Source organism: Rousettus aegyptiacus, unplaced genomic scaffold (assembly GCF_014176215.1).
Source record: "Rousettus aegyptiacus isolate mRouAeg1 unplaced genomic scaffold, mRouAeg1.p scaffold_m13_p_11, whole genome shotgun sequence".
Taxonomy (NCBI): Eukaryota; Metazoa; Chordata; class Mammalia; order Chiroptera; family Pteropodidae; genus Rousettus; species Rousettus aegyptiacus.
The window spans coordinates 1,152,247-1,177,063 of record NW_023416286.1 but is presented as its reverse complement, the minus strand read 5'-3'; the positions used below and the strand labels follow the sequence as shown (position 1 = coordinate 1,177,063).

The following is a 24,817-nucleotide window of genomic DNA, read 5'->3' as shown; positions in this document are numbered from 1 at the left end:
ACTATTAAATTTAACAAGGGAGTAAATTTTTAGTTAACTCAAGACTTTTATAAATACCAATTTTTTAAAAACGACCTCCTTAGTAAATTCGAAACACTGAGGCAGTTGTCTGTATTTTAGCTATTTAGACAAAATTAACTAAAATTCTTATTTATAATAATTTTTATCGAAATAGCATTCTTCTGTCATTAAATTAAAGTGATACAGTGTAATTACTTGACTTTGAGAATCTTCCAACATTCAACTGAGTCTGGACATCTGAAAATATTCGCATTACAGGCTGGATGAACACAGAGCAACTAAGAGCCACCTCTCCGCACACCCCAATCTCACTGTGAGGAGAGGTCTCTCTGCACAACGTGCCCAACGCAAGTGAGGACAGTACCACATTTCTGCTGACGAAAACAAGTACGTCAGAGTACTGAGTGTCAACCGTGAATGACAGTCAATAAATGATTAATAGTTTCCTACATTTGTATAGTACACTCAGTTTGGAAAGCCTTCAAATACAAAATTGCTCTTCAGAAAAACCCTATAAAAAAAGGAGGAAAAGGATTACATTTTACGGAGAGGGGAACTTTAAAGCCATTAAGAGACTTGCCTAATGTCACATGACAAATAACAGAATCATTAGATCTGTCTCGTCTTCCGGATATGACATATCTGTCTCCCTACCCGAGACCACCTTCTCACTCTAGATTCCTTTACACTACAGAATAAAAGGAAACATGCTGCTTTTAAATTTTATAACAAAATAGTTATTACGGTTAATTTTTTTGGTTTTATCAAAAACTGATAGTTGGGCAACAATACTAAAGAGTTTATACTCGTCAGAGTCTACGGTTTTCTGTAATACGTCGTCACAAAGGTCCAACTGCTGAGATCGAAAAGCAGTAACACAAAGCGAAATCCTCTAGCCCGGTGCTCGGTCGACCGCGTTCCGCGAGGCTACTTTCACTTAACCGTCGTCCGTCTCGCAGTGAGATTAGCTCCCGAAATTGCTCTTCCGTCCCTCTTCCTACCCCGCAATTCACCTTACCCAGAGGTCATGTTCCGCGTAGTCGAACAGAAGCCACACTTTCCGATCGGCGTGGGATAGGAACACCTTTTGAAGAGAGATGACGTTTGGATGCTTAAGCTCTCGAAGTAACTGCAAAACAAAGGAGACTTGTTAAAAATCTTGGCCATAGAAATGTTTTAAAAACCCCAACCATTTGTAATTCAAAGACTATGCAAACTTGATCCTCAACTCTAGTAATTTTCGATCCTAAAAATCTAGTAAGTGCATACACAATTTTCACATGTCCATACAGGTGTTTCTTTAATAAATATGGAAAAATCTGTGGAGGGAAAGATACTGAAAAAAAACATAATAAAATAAATCAGTTTATCGTTTTATTGTTTAGTTGCTTTTTAATTTTGTTTTTAATTGTTTATTGTGGTAAAATACATATAACATAAAGATTGCCATTTTAACAATTTTTTAAGTGTACAATCCACTAGTATTGGGTACACTCACGACATTGTGCATCCATCACCGCTGTTAGAACATTTTCATTATCCTAAATAGAAACTTTGTATCCATTAAATGAGTCCCCATTTCCGCCTGTCCCTCAGCCCCTGCTAACCTCCATTCTACTTTGTTTCCATGACCTCGCCTACGGTAGGTATCTCAGGAATTCCTGTGTCTGGCTTATTTCACTCAGCATAGGGCCCTTCAGGCTGCTCCATGTTGTGGCGAGCATCACAATCTCTTTCTTTTTTACAGCTGATCCCAGTTCATCCTACATATATACAAACACTGTGTCTGTCCACTCATCTGCTGACGAATGCGCGTCGTGGCCACGTCTTGGCTGCTGTGAGTATCACTGCTGTGACCACCGGCGTAGAGGTAGGTGCCTGATCCCCTGCTTTCAACTCTTCAGAGAAGTGGGCTTGCTGGATCACGTGGTAATTCTTTAACTCCCCGAGGGGCCGCCAACTGGCTTCCGCAGCCCCAGGGCCATTGCTGGCTCCCACCCCACCTCTCTACGCCTCACCGGCTCTCACTGTCCTTTTCTTTTAACAGCCGCATCCTGATAGGTATGAAGCAGCATCTCACTGTGCTTTTGCATCTCCCTAATGATGAATGACGCTGAGCATCTTTTCATCTGCTTAAGTCACCTGTGTATTTTCTCTGGCGAAATGTCTGTTCAAGTCCTCTCCCCGCTTATGAATTAGATTTTCTTTTTGATTGTTGTTGAGTTATAATTCTTTGTATAGTCTAGACATTAATCCCTTATCAGATACATGATTTACAAATATTTTCCCCCATTCTGCGAGTTGTCTATGTTTTGATATCACAAAACTGAACTTAGAGCAAATCTTTAGTTCATAATTCTTTTAAAAATTAATTGCAATATTTGAAAACACATCTCTGTGAGACACAGTGCCTATTTTTTCAGGCATTTACATTACATAGTAAAGTTGATTAAAATTTTGTAATCTTTTCCATAAATAAAGAACTTATACAGACAAAAGCATCTGAGTAGAACACATTCTCATAAGTTTAACCTTGCTCGTCTCCTTGAAGGACATTCTTCTATTTAAAATCTCTTCTCTCCATTTAATCAGCTCCTCAGTTAAAAAGCACTCCCACTTCCCGAGCAAAACCAAAGTGACGGCAATGACGAGAAAAACTTCTTATGAAACTTGATATTATGCTTTTACCAGTTAAAACTGACTTGCATACTGCCTTCCAAATGTGTCCCAAATAAATGACGGCCACGGGAGAGAAAGTCAAGGTCTCAGAACTTACAACTCCAATACCTTTTACAAGAAAGTGTCGCCAAAAAGGGGATCGATATGAACGTAACGTTAACGATATCTCAGGGGCTCTGACACAAATTCAGCACAAATTCAGGAAAGAAAAGACTATAATTGAAATATATATTAAGTCACGTGTATTAACAATTATTCTCTATCCAGTAGCAAGATTAAATCCAAGTTATATATTTCTGCTTTTAGAAATTATTTCGAATGTATGAGACTTCAGAGATTATGTATAAATCCTCAAAACCCAAGGCCAGCATCTAGAACTGTCCGTTTCCTAATTAATAAACAGGGCGAAGCCCCTGACGGGCAGGCTGAGACCTCGGGGCCCCCCGGGATCAGCCGGTGGCTGCAGGAGTCAGGCCTCGTTCCGGGGTCAGTGCTTCCTCGGTGACCTCACGCCGGGAACGCACTGCTCGGCTGGGCAGCTGTCCCAAGTCCTTTCGGGAAAACGGCAGCGTAGAAATGATGACTAACAAACTCCAAGGCTTTGGCAAAAGTTCCCTTCAATTGTTAGAAACCTGCATATAAAGCTATTCTTAGCTACGCCCCAACTTTACCTCCAAGGTGAGATTTAGCCCCTGTATTTAAAAAAAAATAAATTTGAAGCAGCGACCATCCCGTGAAGCGAGTCTGGCCGCCGAGGAGGCACACGCGTGCGCCACCTCGCGTGGCGTGACTGGCCCCGTGAAGGGTCTGTGTCGCAGCCGTCCCCCGCGAGTCCCTGCTTTCACTTACCACGGTCTCAGGTACCGCGGTCTCGAAATACTAAATGGAAAATTCCAGAAGCGACTGCTGTTTTCAGTCACGCGCCACCCCGAGTAGCGTGGTGAAGTCTTGCGTCCTGCTGCATCCAGAGTGTCCCCAGCCCAGCAGTCACGCGGTCGCCTCCTCGGGCATCGGACCGACTGTCGCGGGCGCCTGCGTTCAGGTCGCCCTCATTTCTTCCTTCGAAATGGCCCCAAAGCCACTCACGTGGCTTGTATTACAGCACATCGTTACGACGGTTCTCCCGGATGACTCGCTGTTGTTCGACCCTTACTGTGCGCCCCGTAAAAAGTGAGCTTTATCACAGGTCTGCACGTACGGGAAAAACACAACACAGCTCGCCCTTGAGCAACACGGGTTCGAACACGGATTTTTTTCAATAAATGCTGTAAATTATTCTCTTCCTTATGATTCTTAATAAGGTTTTCTTTTCTCCAGCTTACTTCATTGTAAGAATCTAGTATATAACACGTGTAACATGTAAAACACGTGTGGATCCACTGTGTCGGGTAAGGCTGTCAGTAGTTAGGTTTTTGGGGAGCCAGAAGTTGGACTCGGATTGTCGACTGTGTTGGGGTCGGAGCCTCGAGGCCCATGCTATTTAAGGCTCTACTGCACAACAGGCGGGGTTCAGTTGTGCCTGCGGCTTCAGGCGCCCATGGGGGGACACATCCCCCGTGGATAAAGGGGAACTCCTGCACTTCTGCTTCACAAGTGAGGAAACGATGGTGTAAACAGATTAAATAATTTGCTCAAGGCCACATTCCTAAGTAAAGGTTAGAATCAGGATTTAAACACCTTTACGATTAATGCACTTCTAAAATACAGAGCCAGCGTCCGGCCACGCCGCCCTGAACAAGCCCGACGTCTGATCTCGGAAGCTGAGCAGGGCCGGGCCTGGTCAGTACGTGGATGGGAGACCACCTGGGAAGACCAGGTGCTGTAGGCGTGAAAAATAAAACATAAGGGGATTGTAAGCTGACAAGGTCCTTGCGATGTGAGGTCAACCAAGGGTTGTCTTGCCTAAAAATATAAAATATAAAATAAAATAAAAGCCAGCATTCTATGGCTAACACCAATACCTCCTAAGACCTCATACCCTAGGAGACAAGTTCTCGTTACAAGCCAAACACGGATGGTCTAAATATCTGCGAGACTGTGCCCTGGACACCGGCAGGCAGCGTCCTGCTCGCCGGTGCGCGGCTGGCTTCTGGCTCACTGCCCGGCTCCCACCTGGCCCCCACCCGGGAGGCGTTCATTCACCCGGTACCTGGCGCATGTACGGATAAATGAATTATGTACAAAGCTCCTCACCGTCACCCTATGAGACACTGTTGTTATTCCTGTTTTACAAACGAGGAAGCTAAAACAGGGAAATTCAGTAACTCGCTTTGCGTCCCCCAAGGGAGACCGGAGGGGGAGCCCGGATGGGAGATCAGGGATCCTGGCGGCGTGGCGACAGGGGACGCGATGCCGTGAAGCCGCTGCTGACGCCACTGCTGACGCCGTGGGAGGCTCCGTGGCGTTACCCGATGCCACCGCCGCACACAGACGCGTGCAGACAGATGCCTGCTTCTCAACACTGTGTAAGTTTTTTGGCCTCTTTGAAGATTTGGTGTGGAAAAAAATTTTAAGGAAAGGCTAAAGTAAATTGATGCGATGGTTTCCATTACAGACACCACCTAGATTTTTCTAATTCTACTTGGAATAAAATCTTGTAACTTCCTCGACACTAAGATCGCTGCCCAAAAATAAATAAAAATGGTTTAATACATCATTCATCATAAACAATTCATTCCAGTTGTGCCATAAAAAAAATCACAATCTGAACTTTCAAAGTACAAATTAAAAAACAAGTATTTAAAACTATATCTTGTCAATAAATACCACTGATGAAAGTAAGCTAATGGGTAAGAAAACCAGAAGTCTCAAAAGGACAGTGATTTCTAATATCAAAAATTTCAGAACAAAGCAAAAATTATAAATTCTAAATTTATGCCATATGTGATAGCTGAGTTAAAATTACTGTACAAGCATAATGAAAATTATTCCGAAATTTATTTCAATTGTTTAAAAGCTCTGGAACCTTTATTTTGATCAAATTCTTGCAAACTGGTTTTTTAAAACACTGAGGCACTTTGGGTAGAGTGGAGGCGAGCTTTAAAAACGAGTCTGGAGCTTTGCCTCTGCCCCGCCAGCCTCCCTTCCCAAGTACCAGGCGGCCTCTTGAAATACCAACGGCCCTCTGAAGCACACTCTGAAAACCCGTAAGCTAAGGCATTCCAGCGCACAGGAAATTCTGGAAATACAAACCAAGCCACTTACAGTAGAGTGAGGATGAAGCTATGCACTGCCCTCAAGTTTGCCAGAAATTCTCAGAGTTCTTTCCTTCCTCCCATCCCTTTACGCCTATTTACTGAGCAAACACTGCGTGTGAGATCTAGCGCACACTGGTGAAGAAATGTGTCACAGTGTATGGGGGCGGGGACAATAAGTAGAAAATAAACACACAGAAAAAGAAACTCTGCTCATTATAACTTATAACAAGTGTTACGCAAGAATTAACTGGGTGCGGATCGTAGGAGAATGAGAGAAGTGAGTGGTGGAGAAATGAGCTCTCGGAGGACGATTTCGTAAATGGAAGGGAGGGGGTGTGACAAGACTTGCTAAAGGAGATGAAGGTTCAAGTTTTTATTACGGAAATTTTTTCAAAAGTATATGAAAGAGTAAAACAAACCCCCATATACCATTATCCACTCACAGCCTATCTCATTTTATCGATGTTCATACCCATTCTTCCCACCTATCCCGGATTATTTTATAGTAAATCCCAGACATCATAGGATTTCACCTCTAAGTCTCTCGGTATGTTTCTCTAAAATGCAGGATCGCTTTTTTCTGACCACGGTGAAAATAATTTAGTAATCAACAATAACAAATTACCTAGAAGGCCTAATATATTTAACATTTAAACAATGCATTTCTAAATAATCCATGAATAAAAGAAAAAAATCACAATGAAAATTTTAAGTATTTTATACTAAATGATAATAAAAATACAATGAAATCTGTGGAAGGCAAATAAAACACTGCTTCAATGAAAATTTATAGTTTTCATTGCTTATAAGAGTTTAAAAATCAATGACCTAAGGTTTCACCTTAGGAAAATACGAAAGAAATGTAAGCCAAAAATAAGTACAAAGAAAGAAATAATAAAGAGCAGAAATCATTGATACAGACGGAAAACAGAAATTACCAGAACTGTAATGAAACAGGGTCACCATTACAGAAGCGATACATGTGAAAAGATAATGAGGGACGATTACGAACAACATTGTGCTAATATAGTCAACAACTTCAACGAAAGGGACAAATTTTTTTACATAAAAATACAACTCATCAAACACAAGATGAAATATAAAATCTAAGAGCCCTATATCTATTGAGAAAATAGTGCCGGTTGGTAAATAATATCAAACATTTAAGGAAGAACTACCAATCGCACAGAAACTCTTAGCAAACAGAGGATGATGAAAGGCTGCCTAACTTGTTTCGTGAGGATAGCTCAGCCTTGATACCAAAGACACAGGCATTATAAGAAGATAATTATAGACTAACATCCTACAGACCCATAGCCCTAAAGCTCCTTAGCAACACAAAAAGCATTCGCTAAAATTCAATACCATTTACGAAAAAAATAGAAGGAAACATACTAAGCCTAACGGATGGTTTCTATAAAAACCCTGCAGCCAGAGTTTTAGTCACTGGTTAAACACTGAGAACACTTTCCCCTGAGATGGGGTCAGGTCAAGATGTCTGCGCTCACCTCTACTCAGCACTGCGCGAAAGGCCCCGGCCAGCGCAATAAGGAAAGAAAGAAATCAAAAGCGTAAAGACGGAAAGGAGAAAAACTATTTTTATTCACAGATTACATAATTACTTATGTAGAAAAGGCCAAGGTATCACCAAAACCCGACCAGTGAACTTAGATATATAATTCACGTGATGTACGATATTAAAAAATCAGTTCTATTTCTGATTACAGAAGCAAATGAATGGAAAATAAACAAATTTTAAATCATTCCATGTACAAGGGTCAGAAACCATGAGTGTTTAGGAATGAATTTAACAAAAGGTGCGCAAAACCTCTCTGTTAAAAACTATCAAACAGGTGAGAGTTATAATAATGAGGGAGATCCTTAAAAACAGATGAGATCCATGGCTTGACTTTTTGGTATTATTAAATGTCAATTCTCTCTGAACTGATCCAAATCATAATCCCATTAGGCATTTCTTAGAATTAGAAATTGGCTAGCTGATTAAAAATGTTATATGATAATGTGAAGGACCTAAAATAGCTAAAAAGATGCCGAAAGAGAAGAATAAAGATGGTGGCCTCACACCACCTTACTGCAAGTCTGGCTGTGACTCCCGAGAAATCTGGATGGCGTTAAGAACAGACAGAGACCAGGGGAACGCACTAAAGCCCAGAAACGATGCCACACTTACAAAGCCATTTAGTGTTTTACGAAGGTGCCGAAGGAATTCAACGGGGAAGAATCTTTTCAAAAAATTGTGCTACAACGATCGTGCATTCACAGGGGGATGAGTGGACAGCCTCAAACCCCACATCACCCTACGAACAAAATGCAATCAAGGCTAAACATTCAAGCTAAAACAATAACTTTTTAGAAAAAAAATGCAGAGAAATAGCTTCCACAACAAATGGGTCAATAGATTTCTTCAGATACATGCCGAAAAAACAGTCATAAAAAGGATAAAATTCACAAATTAGACCACCAAAATTAAAAATTTCTGTTCACCTCAGGTTGAAGAACCAGTATCAAGTACATTAAAAATAAACTTTCCTATTCCTTTTCGTGCTCAAGCTGCACTTAAAGTATCAACATAAACGTACAGAGTGTCCATTCCCAAAGCCAACAGTCGTGTGTGTTTTTGAAGCACGACCCGTGAGCGCACAGCTCCGTGAGCGTCCACACACTCGACCCCGACAACCAGACCCAGCGCTCTGCAGACTGCTCCGCCTCCCTGTCTCGCCTCTCCCTGTCCCCCCTGAAAGCGATCGTGACACCTGACGCCATTGACCACAGTTCAGTGGATTTAATTCTTTAAAACGAACTAGAATACATAGTGTAGTAGACGCCGAGAGTTGACAGCTAATGCACAGATACGCTGCCTCAAGGTGCAAGGGTATCAAAGGTTCATCAAGTAAATGAAATGCAGTTTCCGACATGCACGCCTCTGGTTAGGAATGGCCTCTATCTCGCCCCTACTGTTCTCTCCTGCCGGTATTCTTACCTGTCCTCCAAAGCCTGGAACCTTCCTTGACCCCCTCGCTTAGATCTGCAACCTTCTGACGTTCTCCACATGCACCTATCATGGAGCTGGGCTCCCTGTTGCTATAGAACCTATAGAACGTGTGGGTCTCCTTCCTCCTTCCTTCTCCGCACGTAAATACCTACGGCCTGGGATCCCATCTGCTGTTTCTTTACTTTTACCTGTTCTAGTTCCTGTCAACATGATGCACAATAAATAACTCTTAGTTGAAAACCCCGTGGCATAGAATCTGTTGAATCGGTAAAATTATCTAAATTAATATCTCCTGGTCACCACAGTCTACGTGTAGCGAGAAGGGCTGAAATCGCCAAAAGCAAAGACCATAATAATTATTCTAGGACACTCTGCTCAAAGCTAGAAAAGACAAATTTGGACACATAGATTTAAAAAACGCATGGGAGTAATCCTCAGTTTAATTGTACGAATAATTATTTGGTAATGGATTAACATGGAGACTATTTTTCTTTAAATAAAAAATTAGATTCTAATACCACATGTAAAAACTAGGTATGCATCCAGAAGAAAAAGGCATATATTTTTACATATTAAAATATTAAAATGAACAGATGGATACAATGAAAATCAAATAACACAATGTCACTTACGTTCATATAGGTAACAACATTAGTCTCATCTCATTCAAATAGAAATTTTAACTTTATCTAAACTAACATACCACTTTTATTGCACTTGATGAAATAATAACTGAACTTTTAATTATTTAATGACATTTATTGGAAAAAACATATTTATATAAACAATTGAAATGGACTCAATGCCACATAAGTGAATGCTTATAGAAATTTTTTCTAGATCCAAATGCTACCTTTACTTTTCTTTAAAAAACAAGTGTTTTTCTACGGCTAGTGACACAAAAAAATATTGATTAACTTCCGGTTACGTGCGTATGTGACAAATGAAGAGATCTGCACAGGTGACACTCTTAAGTCAGGTGACAATAATGATGATAAAAAGAGCTTCACTTACTGCTATTTCTCTACATGCCGACATAGAGATCCCGGTTCCTTCTATCTGTTTTAAAGCATAGTCTTTATCATCTTTCCTGTAAAAACAAAGTTATTTTAATACACAGAAAAATCTAAATTTATGTTCATTCTTAATATACTCTAAATAGATATAAATCACATATTTAGTATACATTTGACAGCTCGCATACATATTCGCAGAGTGCAATACAGGAAAAACGTTTTGGATAATCTCGTGGGATCCCGTTGTTTCACGGGGGAAGTTAGAGCCAGAGGAACAAAGAGACTTGTCCTGGGCCCCGCGGCTGTCTGCAGAGACAGGGACCCCAAAGCAGAGCTCCTGACCCCGGGAACGGGCTCCCTCTGCTCCAACACGCACACGCGTCCTCTCCGTGTGCACGTGTGTGTACATGTGTGCGCACACATGACCTGCTTCCTAAAACCCATCCACATGTCAGTGAGCGCAAACAATTCAGAAAGGAACACATCGCTGAAGTATGAAACGGTTACCGTTTAAGACATGGTATAGTCCCCGTGTCCCTAAATGCCTTCCAAGGGAGTCAGGCAGCAAGTGTTCACTGAGCACTTACTATGGGCCCATGCCCGGAGCTGGGGAGACGCGCACCCCTTCTTCAAAGCTACCTGTGTCTGCTGCCAGAGAGGCAGGTCTCTAACCTGCCGCAATACAACAGGGTAAGTACTGCGATAGGTAACCACGGAGAAGGTGACCCGAAAGTGACTGGTGGAGGACCCGACCGGGGGCTTCTCAAAAGAACCACCAGCTGACTGAGGCCTGAGCAGGTCGCACACTCCGTGGCCCCGGGGCCCCTCCGCTCTCGTGGTCATTACCGAAAACGCTGGAGGGCTCTGTGCATCAGTATTTACCCGATTCGGATCTAAAAATGGAAACCTAAAAACAGCATAGAAGCACACGTGCATGGGCTGCCGGAGCAGAGGCGACATCACGGTACGCCATCTTCAAAAACCCTACCAGACACTCAGGAGAACTGGCGCGAACAAAAGCAAGTGATATGACAGCGCTGTCGTGAAAACGGTGCCGACCTTGCACAGCCTCTGACAGGGACCCACCGAGGGCACCCCAGGCTGAGCACTGCTGCTAGGGGCGGGTGTGTGTGCATCTGTGCGCATGTGCATGCGTGTGCGTGAGTGTGTACGTGTGCGCGCGCATGTGTGTGCGCGCATGCGTGTGTGTGTTAACAGGGGAAACAGTATGAAGGGACAGGAGGTGAGGGAAAAGCATTTAAGGAAAAAAGAGTCAAGACGTGGAGATGAGGCTGAGGATGTACCTAGAGCCAGAACATACAAGTCTTTTTACCCCAAAAGCGACAGGAAGCGCCCCACTAGTGACGTGTTAATAAGAGAATGCCGCTCATATTTGCCTACGGGGAATTGTCTTTGGCCGCCTCCTGGACGCACAGGGGGAGCAGTGGGCCCAGGGACAGAGGGGCCACTTAACAGCGGACAGGTGACAGACGCCGGGGGCCACTACAGGGGACAGACAGACCAGAGAGAGGCAGCCCGGGCAGCACCTGGTGACTGAGCCCTGGGAACCAGGAAGCAGCAGGAGTCGCAGGGGGCGGCCACTCGGGCCCGACGTCATCCCCATCACTGACGTCATTCCCGTCATTCCCGGCATTCCCTGCGACCGGAAGCGGCGCGGGACGCAGGGCGCAGGCGCAGGCGACGCAGGGCCACGCGCAGGCCGCGTAGGCGCCCGCGGGGGCCACAGGCTGAGGAATGCTGTCTGTGGAGACGCCCGTCTGTGGAGACGCGTCTGGAGAAGGCTGAGCACGCCGGCTTAGCATCGTCGCACACACGCTGTCATCGACACCAGGAGAGCGGACGAGACCGAAGAGAAGAGGTGAGAGAAAGACTGTCAAAACGGCGGACAGGGAGCCGCGGTCTGGCGGGGGGCGGACGAGGCTGAAAGGCCGCGGCGGCGCGGGGGCGCCGCCTGCACTGCGGCCGGCGGAGGGCGGACGGGCGCCGGCGAGCGGGGTGGCCGGCGGAGGGGCACGTCCGAGGGGGCGACGAGGCGGGGACGATGAGGCGGCAGCCGGCGCGATACGCGCGCGGAGAGGTTGGTTTCAAAGGCGGAAGAGCCGCGGGTGCGTGAAGGGCCCACAGGAGGGACCCAGGGGACAGGCGCTGCCAATGAACACGCCCGGGGCCAGACGCAGGGAGAAGCTAGGTCCGCGGCTGGGACGCCCGGCGCTTCCTCCTCCCGACAGGAGGAAAGACGGCGGCGCAAAGGCCCACGCCGCGGGCATCTCATTCTGGCGGCTTTCATGATCTTCGTCTCGGAAACGAGCTCATATACTAAAAGAAGGCAGACAGGGTAGAGGTGGAGATCTGAGTAGAGTGAAGATTTGGTTGAATAAAGAAATAACTCCTTACAAAATCAATGAAGTTCGTTTAATGCTTGATTATTTTACATGATTATTAAAACTTACATAGCTTCATCTTCATTTTTGCAACATATTTTACACTCAATCCGTTAGAAAGATAAATCCCAACATTTTTCTGGGAAAGATCTGTTTTATGACAATCAGCTTTATTATAATATACCTTCTAGTAAAGCACCAGGGGTTGGGCACTCGCAATATTAAAAATACAGTAAGGACATCTGCGCCTGATCTCCACCACGTCTGCATGAGTTCCGAAAGACTTAATGCAGTCAAACAAAATCAAATGGAGCTGGGATCAGAATAAGTCTATCGGACAATTTCACTGTGCGGTATTAAATCAGCCAGATGTGTCACTCAGGAGGAAAACAGACGGTTCCAGCCACTGCTGAAGGACAGCACCCTAGGCTTCGGCCGGCTACAAAGCAAGAGGATGACGGGAGAGGAAAGACAAGGAACCCAAGGCTGACCCGCCCCAACCTTCTCTCCTCTACAAATGGCCAAGTGGCTCTGAAAACTTCTTCTCGATGAACTAGAAAAGGCTAATGTGCAAATCAGTCCTCTCCCCGTCCTAAGTAATTGTATGTTTATATTTTATGAAAGCAAATTATCAAAAAGAAAGGTGAAGTGGGGGAATGTAAAAGTAACTTTAAAAAGATGTTAGAGTAAAAGGCACCCTCCTCTTAAAAGCCACCGCAATACAATTACCATCAAGACATAATAGTGCCTTGTGCTTTACGAAGCGCATTTACCCATCCGTCCACACGGTCACTTTTTAGTCAAAAGGCACAGTGGAGATAAAAAGATTTGTTCCCTAGTTTTAGACATGATCCAGTCTAGCTGGTCAGACTATGTCAATAAATAACTGCACTATAGTGCTCTAAGTGCTATAAACAGAAGGATGATCAACTACACATTGAAGGGTTGAAACGAGATGAAAGAATGCTTCAGAACGAATCTACTGCAGTGGAGAGTCTCAAGACTTCAGAATTTCGTCAGGAAAGGAGGGAGGGAGGGGTTGGGGAAGGGAGAAAAATCCCAGGAAGTGGGAGCTGCATGGACAGAAGAAGTCACGGAGAGGATCTGCCATGCTCAGAGAAGAGCGAAGGGCACCCACGGCAGCACAAGGCCACTGAGACACGCCGCAGCCCCGAGGACCGCGCGATTTCAGCGCCAGACGGAGCTAAGGTGGGAGGGGGCCTGTCATGCCACCCGTCTCAAAGAGGGCTGTGTGAGAGAATATGCACTTCGCTTCAGGGAGTGTACAAAACACATGAGCATGACAGAAAACATCACATTTTAAAAAAAAAAAAAGCTGAGAGAAAGTATATTATGTAAGGTGACCAAAAAGAAGAGCATCCATCCTATCACCAACACTCGCCTTCAACAAATGAGAGGAAGACGACGAAAATATCCAACGGCTGCAGAGGAATGGTTTAAAAAAAAAAAAAAAAAAAAAAGGCAGTGTTTGGGGAAAACAGAGTACTGAGCACATACATCAGACTTTGCGTCCTTCCAAAAACCCTAATAAAACTATGGTAAAGGAAAGTTTTTAAAGACATAAGTCCATAAGTATACAAAGCTGGAGAGAAACAGCATAATAATCTGTAAACCAGAAAGTAAGTGGACAAACGGGAGCTAATGATTCAGAGAACCCGAGAAAACTAAATGGGAAGCCGACGGTGGAGAAAGCTGAGAACCAATTAGATTTACGCAGCAAGACCCTCCAAAAGCAGAGAAATGAAAGAAAGCATGAGACCCTCTGGAACTGGAACCGGCCGGATGAAAGATAAAGTTGTAGAGATACCCGGGAGAACGGAACGATGAAACGAGGTCAGGAAAACAGGAGAGCGGAGAACCCGTGAGAACCAGTCCCTGAAATCCAATACACAAACAACAAGGGTTCCAGAAAAAATGAATGGAGAGAAAAAAAGGAAGAATATTTATAATGGAATTCAAGGAAATTTCCCAAACTAAAGGACATGATTTGTGAAGCTGGAAGGGTCCAAGGCATCCCCACCACAAATGGACAGACACAGACCCGCATCAGGACACAGTATTTAGACATTTTGAAAAAGGACAGACAGGCATATGTCACAAGCTTCTGGTGGGGCTGGACGCCAGGCCATTGGGAAGGAACTGCTGATACTCCTCGGCCAGGAGAAAGCAGGAGCTCCTGCCCTTCGTGACATGCCGGGCCTTCCTCGAGGGCGTTATGCTACGGGAGCATCTTTGCAAGGGCCGTTTCGGAAGCTCGGAGCACGCACTAAGCTAGCCGTGCGCCGTTCCAGCCACGAAGCACGCACTACACCATCAGCAGGTGTGCGCTGCGGCGCGAGCTCCGTGTCACGATCTGTTCCCGAGAATGGCACTGGCAGCTGCAGCGACAGGAAAAGGTGACGCAGCGGTCGGCTAGAGGACGGGGCCTGCCCCAGGACGGGGGCCAGCGCGCCGCCTCCTTCGTGGACAAAGTGGTTCTTCGGGGGAAAACAAAACAAAAAAAAAACGAAAAGAAACAGCTGAACTAATCGCCGCGCTTCGCTCGCTATGGAGTAAAAACTGTGAATGACAAGCAGGTGCACGTGTCAAAGATGTCGTTCCCTTCACTGCGTGATGACTCGGAAGTAGACCTTGAGCAGCCGTCGCCGTGTGCTGAGACCCAACGTCACCGTAAGGACGCAGGACCACAAGCTGAGGTCTCGGTGACCGCGTCGAGGTGCCAAGCCAGGATGGCCCCGACTCGGCAGACCTGCTTTTCAGGGATACCTCTGCTGTGTTTAATCACCTCGGTATTTCCAACTAGGGAAAGAATGCTCTTAAATATATACTATTGGACCTTAGTGGTATTTTAAATCATTTTTAATAAAATTTACTGACTTAAAAAGATTAAACGTCCTAATAATCATTGTTCTTGCTGCTGTCTTTTCAGAGTGCCTGGAACTATTTCTTCCCTTTGGCTACCAAGACTAAGTTTCACGTATGACATCATTTCAAACTCCTCATGCTGCCTTCGGTGAACTCAGGTGCCCAAATCAAAATAATAAAACTGACAAGATGTCTTTGACCCCTAAAATACCTTTGGATTTCCTATTGTGAAAACTCTATCTTCTCCAAATTGGTGTATTTGACAAATCAAAAAAAGAAGTTCGGTCTTTATAGATTAAATGCAAATAAAATACATTAAGGCATGTCCGTTCGGTGTCATGTGCTCTAAGAAGAGGCGACTCACGCTCACACGCGAAACCCGGTGTGACGACTTCTGTTTCCAGGTTTCACTGTCCTTGCTAACGGGGACGAGCACAGTGCTCTTGACGGCAGAAACAAAAGGGCTATGAGGCCGTCCGCGTCCTCACGGCTCACGACACTGAGAACTGTTAATGATGTTTCAGCACCCGCCAGGGTGACAGGGCTCCCACATGATCTCCAGCATCTAAGATGCACAGGCATCTTTGCCTCGGACGATTCAATGCCTGATCTTACCACAGACAGCACATATGAAGAGGTGACCTCAGTCCGACAGCAGATGAGGTTCTCTGAATCTGGCAACGGAGAAGATGTGGGTCTCAGAGAACAATGTCCTGAATGGCTGAATCTGGCCCAAAAGAGGGCCTGAGAAAGTGAGAAAAGCCCGCCGATGAACAGATGGTGACATCCCTCACAGGTGAGCGGCAAGGCCAGGAGAAAATCAAACGGGAAGGAGGTCGAGTTCTGCCCAAAGCCACACGATGGCTGCCAGCGACCGCCGGGCCCCCTGTGAATGAGATGGCGCTCCCCCGAGGCTCCCGCTCCTGAGCGGAGCGCCGAGGCACCGACCACCAGGCTGCCCCCACTGGCGATAGCACCCGATCCAACTCCCCCAGTCCTTCCCCAGGACCACCCGGCCCAAGCCCAAACCCCGAGAAGCCCCTGCCCGCTTCTCATTTCAGTGGGGCTGCCTCCGACGACAGGGCACGTCTGGCTGGCCCCGCTGCACTTCACCTAAAATCCTCCTCCATATTCACACGTTCCACTCCTTTGATCATTCTGACGAATAGAACCCAGAAGCTAACTTTTGGTTAACGACATAAACTTATTTAACAGATTGTCAGAACGAGTGTGTCTGGATTGGAGGGGACTTCCTGGCGCCACGGGGCAAGTCCCCAAGCTCGCACGGTCACGGTCGCAGGCGCCACGGTGCACGAGCATCCGACAGGAGCTACCTTCCCGTTTCTTGGCAGCTCCAGGTGCCGCACTCCAAGGACTGACTTAGCTTCCCGTAACCCAAGCGACGTGTCTCTCCGGTCTGCATCACGTGATGAAATTCAAGCTGCGCGTCTGAGCTCTCATCCTTCACACTTGGCTTTACCCTGTCTGTAGAAACAGCTGAGCGGAGCTCAGTGAAATGACTTCTAACGTTGGACACTGGAAAGGACCTCCTGGTCCTCTCCTGTCTGCTCAGCTACAAAATGACTAACGTGATCGTATATAACTAAATGCAGGGCTTTCTCGTCAAAGTAAACTTAACGACTTTTCTTCATTCCTTCGCAAAGTGGCATTTGTCCGAACACGACTCTCTGAAGAAGAAAGTTACACTCACTGCATCTTGACGTCAACAATTGTAATACTCTGACACTGGTCACTTATAATCATTCTTTTTCTCCCTAATGTTCATGCTAGAAGAAATGAGCAAGACAATTAATGCATAATGATATTTTTCTACCAAATGGTTGGCCTTTCCTGCTTTTTCGAATTATCTGCCAAATGTTTTTAAATTTCCACTTGGCCCCAAACATTTGTTTCTTATAGGCAGATGTGTGACTATACCTGAATATTCTTAAATGTTTGTGTGTTAAGTACTATTGTGAATAAAAAATCAAGACTGATGTGTTATTAAGACACCCTAAAACTCTCTTTCGACCCCAAATCTACCTTCTAAATTCTCTACCCGGTCAATAAGACTCCATAACTGAAAAGAATGTCATGAATGCTCTTTGCTGTAAAAATAAACAGGATGAGATCTTAAGCCATTACATCGTAACCTGCCTCTTCCTTGGAGAGGCTTTACTGCACCATTAGTCAGTAACACAATGTCAAACCTGCACATCGAAAGAAAAATCTACTCGCAAAGGTTTTCCTACTTAAAAAAAAAAAAAAATTACATTTCACCCTTGTGTTCCATTTTTATTATTTCCGGTATCTCTTAAGACTCATATCTAACACTGAGTCACGGCTCTCGTGTAAACCGATGAGGAGAGGGAGGAATGATACCCCCGAAGAACTGAAGCCATAAACGGAACACACAGGTCAGGCCAGCGGAACAGAGCGTCAGTTCACAGGAAGCCATCCAGTCCCCGGCTCTTCTTTGTCAGAGTTTCTGATTACCGATTCAGTCTCGTCACTGGTTCTGGTCTGTCGAGCTTTTCTGTTTCTTCACTATTCAGTCTTGGCGGATTCCTAGGAATATATCCATTTCTTCCAAGTTACTCAATTTGTTGGCATGTCATCATCGTTCATAGTCATCTCTTAAGATCTTATGTATTTCTGTGGTACCAGTTATATCCACTTTCATTTCTGATGTGTATTTGAATATTCTTTATTCTTAGTTTAGCTAAAGGTGTGTTGACTTAATCTTTCAAAAACCCAGCTCTAAATCTCATTGATCTTTTCTGTCTTTGCGGTCTCTATTTCATTTCTTTCTGCACCGAACTTTGAGATTTCCTTCTTTTTGCTAACTTTGGGCTATGTTCTTTCTTTTTTTTTTCTTCCTAGTTCCTTGCAGTGTAAAGTGAGTTTATCTCAGATCATTCTTGTTTCTTAATGTAGGTAGATGTTTATGGCTATTAACCTCCCTCACAGAACTGCCACCACTGTGTCTCGTGCCTTTTGGTATAAGTTTCCGTTTTTGTTTGTTTCAACACACTGATTTCCCCTTTCATTTCTTCTTTGACCCACTGGTTGTTCAGGAGTGTGTTGTTCAATTTCCACATACTTGTGAATTTTCCAGGTTTCCTCCTGTTGATTTCTAGTTTCACATCATTATGGTCAGAAAAAAAAAAAAAAAAAAACTTGGTATGACTTCAATCCACTCAAATTTGCTAAGACTTGTTTTGTGACCTAACATGATTTATGTATACCTGAGAAGAATATATATTATGCTCCTGTTGGATGGAATTTTATATATATATATATATATATATATATATATATATATATATATATCTCCATCCATTTGGTATAAACTATGGGTCATACTGATTTCTGCATGGATGACCCATCCATAGCCGGAAGTGGGGTGCTGAAGTCCCCTCCTGCATTGCATTGTCTGCGTCTCCCTTTAGATGTGTTTACACATATGCTTGATATATTTGGGTGCTCCGCTACTACGGAATTATATAGCTGTGACTGTTATGCCCTCTTCGTGACATAACCCCTTTATCGTGATATAGCGGCCTTCTTTATCTCTTATCGCAGCTTCCGCGTAAGGACCATTTTATCTAATTTAAGTAGAGCTGCCCCTGCTCTTTCGGTCCCCACTTGCATGGGATGTCCCCTCCCATCCCTTCACTTTGGGCCTTTGTGTGTCCTAGAGAGTAACGTGCGTCTCTTGCAGGCTAGAATTGGATCTTACTTTTTATCCATCGAGTCACGCTATGCCTTTTGATTCAAGAATTTAATCCATTTACATTTAGAGTAATTATTTACGTAAGGACTTGCTCCAGCCTTCTCATTGTTTTTTGGCTACTCTACAGTACCCGTGTTCCTTTCTCTCTTGCCGACCGCCTTTGTGAGCTGATCGTTTCTGTAGTGGGACGCTTCGATTCCCTTCTATTTTTTACATATCAGCTGCAGGTTTTTGCTTTGTCGTTACCGTGACGATTACATAAAACGTTAACTCTTATTTTATGCTGATAAGTTTGACGGCGTACAAAACTACCCTCTCAATCCCCAGCTTTTGTGTTTCTGATGCCGCAAGTCCCTCCTTTTACATCCGTCAACAAATCACTGTGGCCGTGTTTACTTTCTCACTTCTGTCCTTCAGCCTTACCCCGCCATGCCACGGCATCGGAGCAGTCTGAACGTGTGCTGTGCGTTTTATGCTGCTCATGAGCACTCTTTCACTTTGGCCTCGGGTCCCCTTTCAGCTCTTCCTGCAGGACAGGTCTAGTGATGACGAACCCCCCCGGCTTTTGTTTGTCGGGGAGTGCTCGCCTCCCCACCTCTGCAGGACGGCTTTGTCGGACAGAGTGTTCCCGGGCGGCAGCTCTTCCCGCCAGCAGCGTGCCCTCCCGGCCTCTCCTGGCCCGCGGAGCTTCTGCCGAGACAGCCGCCAGCGGCAGTACGCGCCCTTCCCTTTCCGTCTCTTCGACACCCGACGCGGGGCTCTCGTTCGCAGCAGGCCTCCTGCTCTTCCTCTACTAAGCATCTGCACCGTGCAAGGTCCTGTGAACGGTGACAAGACACAAACATAAACGTGGCCTGGCCCGTGCCTTTAGTTCAGCCACGATCTAGGTGAAGAGACCGAAATGAAACAGAAAGGTGCAAATTCAAGTCCCGCAGGAAAACGACGACTGGGCTGACCTGAGATGCAACTGGATGGAAGGCAAAAATGGTGAATGAGAAAGAGCCGAGGAACTGGCTTGAGGAGAAAACGAGCTTGAGACGACAGCATTCACGCCGAGATGTCCAGGGGAGACAGAGAGACAAAGGCTAGAGATCCAAACGCAAATCGCAGACCCAGGAATCAGCCATTTGGACGTGACAGCCGAAGCCGTTCTAATAGGGGAAAGTCACTAAGTGAGCACAGGGGTAAGTACCGATACGGCAATGCGCGCGCATCCAGGAAAGCTAAGAACCGAAACGAGACACGCTCCGCAGCTCGAGCATTCCGGAGGCGGAGAGCTCAGCCTGGAGGACGGCCGCCCGCAGGTGTCATGGAGCCGGCGCCATGTATTTGGCAGACACCGTTAGTTACCCTCCCGGAACCCATCCCCCCTGGTTCCGTCTCTACAGAACGCCAGTTGTATTCAGGTTTATTTACTTTTCGTAACAGAACTATGTGCCTCAAAAGCAGATGACCTCTCCCTAGTTCCCAGGTGGGCCAGAATGGTCCAAAAGGGATTTTTACTTCCCTTGCCTGTGACTGGTTCAGGAATGAGCTGTGAACCAATTTTGGCCAATGAGTCATGTGACAGACCACTGGGTAGCTTCTGGGGGGGTGGTGGGCAGTCACCAGACCATCAGAGAGACCCTCTCTCGGGAAGTTCACGGCCACAGCTGCCGATGGTAACTGCTACGCCTCCCTGGAAGGGACCTGCCTCGGGATGAAGTCGATATTGAGGACAACGGGTACAGAAAGTGGAAAACCTGGCATCTTAACGCCATCAGGGAGCCGCTGAGCCCAGGGAGCTGTAACCGGAGGCCGCCTTACATCTTGACTTCATGGTTTTGTGGGACAGTAACTTCCTTACAGTTTCAATCACTGTGAGGCAGATTTTTCTATTCCTTGCAGCCAAATACATCATAATTGATTAATAAGAACTTAATAAATATTTTAAATTTTCACTCGTGGTATAGAAGGAAGGGCAAAAAGGAGAAGTGGAAGAGAAGAAGATAGAGAAGAAGGCGAACAGAAAGAAACGATAAAGAAGAGGTCTTTAACAAGACAGGCTCCCAAGAATCAAGGCAAAAAGAAGACGAGATGAGAAAATGTGTGCTGGGTGGCCCCCTCCCCCCAGTCAAACACACAGCAAGCATCTTTTATTCAAGCACCTTTACTGCACACCTGCCGTCCCCTCGGCTGTGTTCCAGACTGAGGTGTGAGCGTCCCCCAGGCATCCGGCTCCTTGAGGCGACGGGGAGCTTGGTGCTTAAGAGCAACCAAAGTCAGGCTGGGGCATCACGAGCAGGAGGCCGGGTGACGGGGCGGGCGGGGGCGGGCGCAGAGTCCGGGCCCCCAGGACCTGCAGGTGAGTCATTAGACGATGTCATGAGAAGCCGACGGAGGCGCACGATTAGAGGGACCCTCTCGGAAGATCACAGCAGCTGTCACGTGGAGAGAGCATTGAATACGAGAGCAGCAGGGCAGCCGGAACGCTTTCCCTTACGTGGGGAGCCCGGAACAGTCAGATTCATGAAAGAAAAAACACAAGGTGGTGGGTGCCGGGGGCTGGGGAGGGGACAAGAGAGTTGTTGTTTAATGGAGACAGAGTTTTCATTTTGTAAAACGTAAGTTCTGAGGGTAACACAACAATGGGAATGCAGTTAACGCCACTCAACCGCAGACCTAAAGACGGTTAAACCGGTGCATTTTATGGAATGTGTATTTCACCGCAACTAAAAACAAAACAAAAAATCCTGGGGCTGTTCTCGAGCCAAGAAATGGTAGCGGCTTAGTTTAGGTTAATAGCGGAGAAGATGCGACTGAGTAGATGATGAGACGGGCACCCAAGGACCAACAGGGCTCGGTGACGACTGGAGACCAGGGGCTGCGAGAGAAAGGTCTCCGAGGCAATCTCCCAGCTACTGACCCTGGCGGCTGGGTGGGCGAGGCCGCCACCAACTGCGGGGGAGTTAACAGCTCCCACGTGGACACGTCAGCTCGAGAAACTTGTGACATACAGAAACGGAGCCGGGAAGCTGAGTATGTAAGCGGATCTTAAGCTCCGAACAGATGTCCGGCCTGGAGACGCAGATCTGCCAGTCCCTGGTAAACAGACAGTGTTTCAAGTCCGCGAGTCGGCATTACCAGGGAGAGAGACGGCGCGGATGAAAAGAGGCCTGGAGCCCGGCTCCGAGGGGCCCCGCTGCGAGGGACTCTCACGCTCACATCCGGAGAAGAAGGGATTCCCACGAGAGGAGAAGGAACAGCCAACGCAGATACAATAAAAACCAGCCAGTTATAATAAATCAAAAGCTTAGAGAAAATATTCCAGAAAGGAAAAACTTAAAATGTAAAATGATGATGATGATGACAGGAGGCCTTTACTAAATGACCACAATGTCCCTAGGACATTATAGGCACTATGAAGATGCCGATTCATTCACTTCCCACAATGTCCCTCTGAGAAGGCGTCTTTATTCCCATTTTACGGTTGACCCAAACAAATTAAGGCAGAAGGAAGGTAAGTAACATGTTCAAGGTCACACAGCTAGCACTACGTGATACACGTAGCATCATATGACTCAGCTTGGTAAGTGTCCCCTGAATCTAGCGACGGAACGGTGACATCAGGAAACGGAGTTAAAGGGAAAGGAAGGTGGAGGCAGGTGCCGGACTGGAGAGGGTCGAAAAGCAAATGGAAAGCAAGGCACTAAATGAGACACGAACGACTTTTTAGAGAAAGGGCCTCTAAGGAAAGGTGACCAGCAGGGTGGTAAGGAGGAGGAGACGCCGCGTCCAGAAAGCTCCGTGGCTGCACCTGCCGCCAGGGGGCGGGGCGGCGCTGTGCGCGGCGCTGAGCGGCACCCACGTCCGCGGACCGCGCACCCGGCTGTCTGCCTGCCGCTGCTGATGTTTACACACGTCGTACTACCAAGAACAGCCTGCCGGCCCTCGATTCAGAGCGGACACTGGCGCGCAGGCAGCCCTGGCAGACGGCCACCTTCAGGCGGCCGGCGGGGCTCCGACCCTCGGCCACCCTGCCCCAGCGCGCCCTCCACGGCAGTCAGAGGGGCGCGCGCGGCATGCGGCTCGGAGCTGAAGGGCACGAGCACCCGCAGCGGCCTGTCTGCGGCTCTGCTGGTCACGCACTGTCCTCCAGAGCCGTCCACGGGAGGGACGCGTCCTGGGAAGCACAGCCGCCACCAGCCTCGTGTGAGCACTGCGCGCTCGAAACAAGGCTGGGAGGGCTAGAGAACTGAGCTCTACGTTTTATTTCATGTTCATTGGTTTAAATGCAAATAGCCACCTGTAGCTAGTGGCTATTGTATTAGAACTCCAGAAAACTGTTTGCAAATACTCTATTTTTTAAAGATAAGGCAGAAATAAAGATTTTAATGTGAAATCTTCTAATTTTAAAATGCTGATTCCCTCAACAAAAAAAAAACTGCTTATCAAGCAATCCAAACGTCCACCAAGAGGACATATAATTTTCACAAGTTATAATGAGATTCAGAGCAGTCAAATGAATAAGATGTAGTTACTTATATGTATCAACATGTATTCTCAAAAACAATTTTAGAACAAAGCTGCAGAACTACTTAAGGGACATGTGAATCCATATTCACTGCAGTGTTATTTACAATAGCCAAGATATGGAGGCAACTGGATGCCCATTAATGGATGAATAGATAAAAAATAAGTGGTACGTATATACAATGGAATATTACTCAGCCATGAAAAAGAATGAAATCCTGCCATCTGCAACAACACGGACGGACCTAGAGGGTACTGCGCTGAGTGGAGCAAATCAGAGAAAGGCAAATACCATGTGATCTCACTTATATGTGGATTCTGAACAACAAAATAAATGAACAAACAAAACGAATAAATTCATACTACATACAGAGCACATTTTCCTGGTTGCCAGATGTGAGGGGTGGGGGGATGAGTGGAAAAGGGGACGGGATTACGAACACACACTGGCAGGTACAGAGTAGTCACAGGGGTGTAAAGTACGGCATAGGGAATATAGTCAATAATAGTGTGATAACTATGTGTGTGTACTAGATGAGTAGTAGCATATTTGTCGGGGTGACCACTTTCTAAGATATAGAAATGTCTGCACATCTGAAACTAATATAATATTGTATGCCAACTGTAACTGAAAAATCAACCTTAAAAAAGTAATGACAAAAAAGTTGCAAAATACCACACAATACCACTTACGTGAAGTTTACACACATGCACAGTCTTGCTTTAACATACATGTGACACAGAAGTACGAAGGCTTTCATAGGAATGACAACGCCAACATGATGCTCATTTCTAGGGTGAGAGATGTAATTCTGATCAGGAGAGTGTATGAGTTTCCTGATGCTAACGTGTAACAAATGACCACGGACCTGCCTGAAGACAACACATTTGTTATCTTACAGATGTGACGGCTGGGAGTCCAACACGTGCCTCCGCGGGCTAAAACCCAGGTGCTGGGGGCTTGAAGGGGCATCAGTTTACAAGCCTTTTCCATTGTATAGGGAAGAGCACCATGTGCTTCTGCTGGGGACCTCCTCCTTCTCCTCAAGGCAGGAAGCGCCGGGCCAGGACGGGCCAGGCGCGCTCACCTCGAGTCACTCTGACCTCCTTCGGCTGTCACAGCTCTTTCTCCGGCACTTCCGCACTTCCGGCTCGCTCTTCTGCTTTTAAGGATCCTTTTGATTACCCTGGACCCACCCAGATAATCCAGAATAATCTTCCTATTTTAAGGTCAATTGATTAAAATAAACCCTTAATCCCCCTTTGCAATGTAATAACACATTCAAGGTTCCAGGGGTTGGGACGCTGACGTCTTTGCGAGTCCACTAGTCTCCCTCCCACAGAAGGGCACACAG

General features: G+C 46.0%; 1 protein-coding gene across 7 annotated transcripts in view; it reads right to left on the bottom strand.

The window, feature by feature from the left end:
* Window positions 1–24,817, bottom strand: part of CDK8 (cyclin dependent kinase 8) — a 90,293-nt gene that overhangs the window by 33,709 nt on the left and 31,767 nt on the right. For 5 of the 7 annotated variants that reach the window (XM_016121905.2, XM_036228370.1, XM_036228369.1 and 2 more), the window contains exons 2-3: window positions 9,925–10,000; window positions 1,040–1,150 (exon numbers count right to left, since the gene is read on the bottom strand). In XM_016121905.2, coding sequence (XP_015977391.1) covers window positions 1,040–1,150; window positions 9,925–10,000 — 187 coding nt within the window. Of the gene's footprint in view, window positions 1–1,039; window positions 1,151–9,924; window positions 10,001–11,473; window positions 11,596–24,817 lie in introns of those variants that run through there. The other 2 variants (XM_016121901.2, XM_036228371.1) reach the window with 2 other exon arrangements.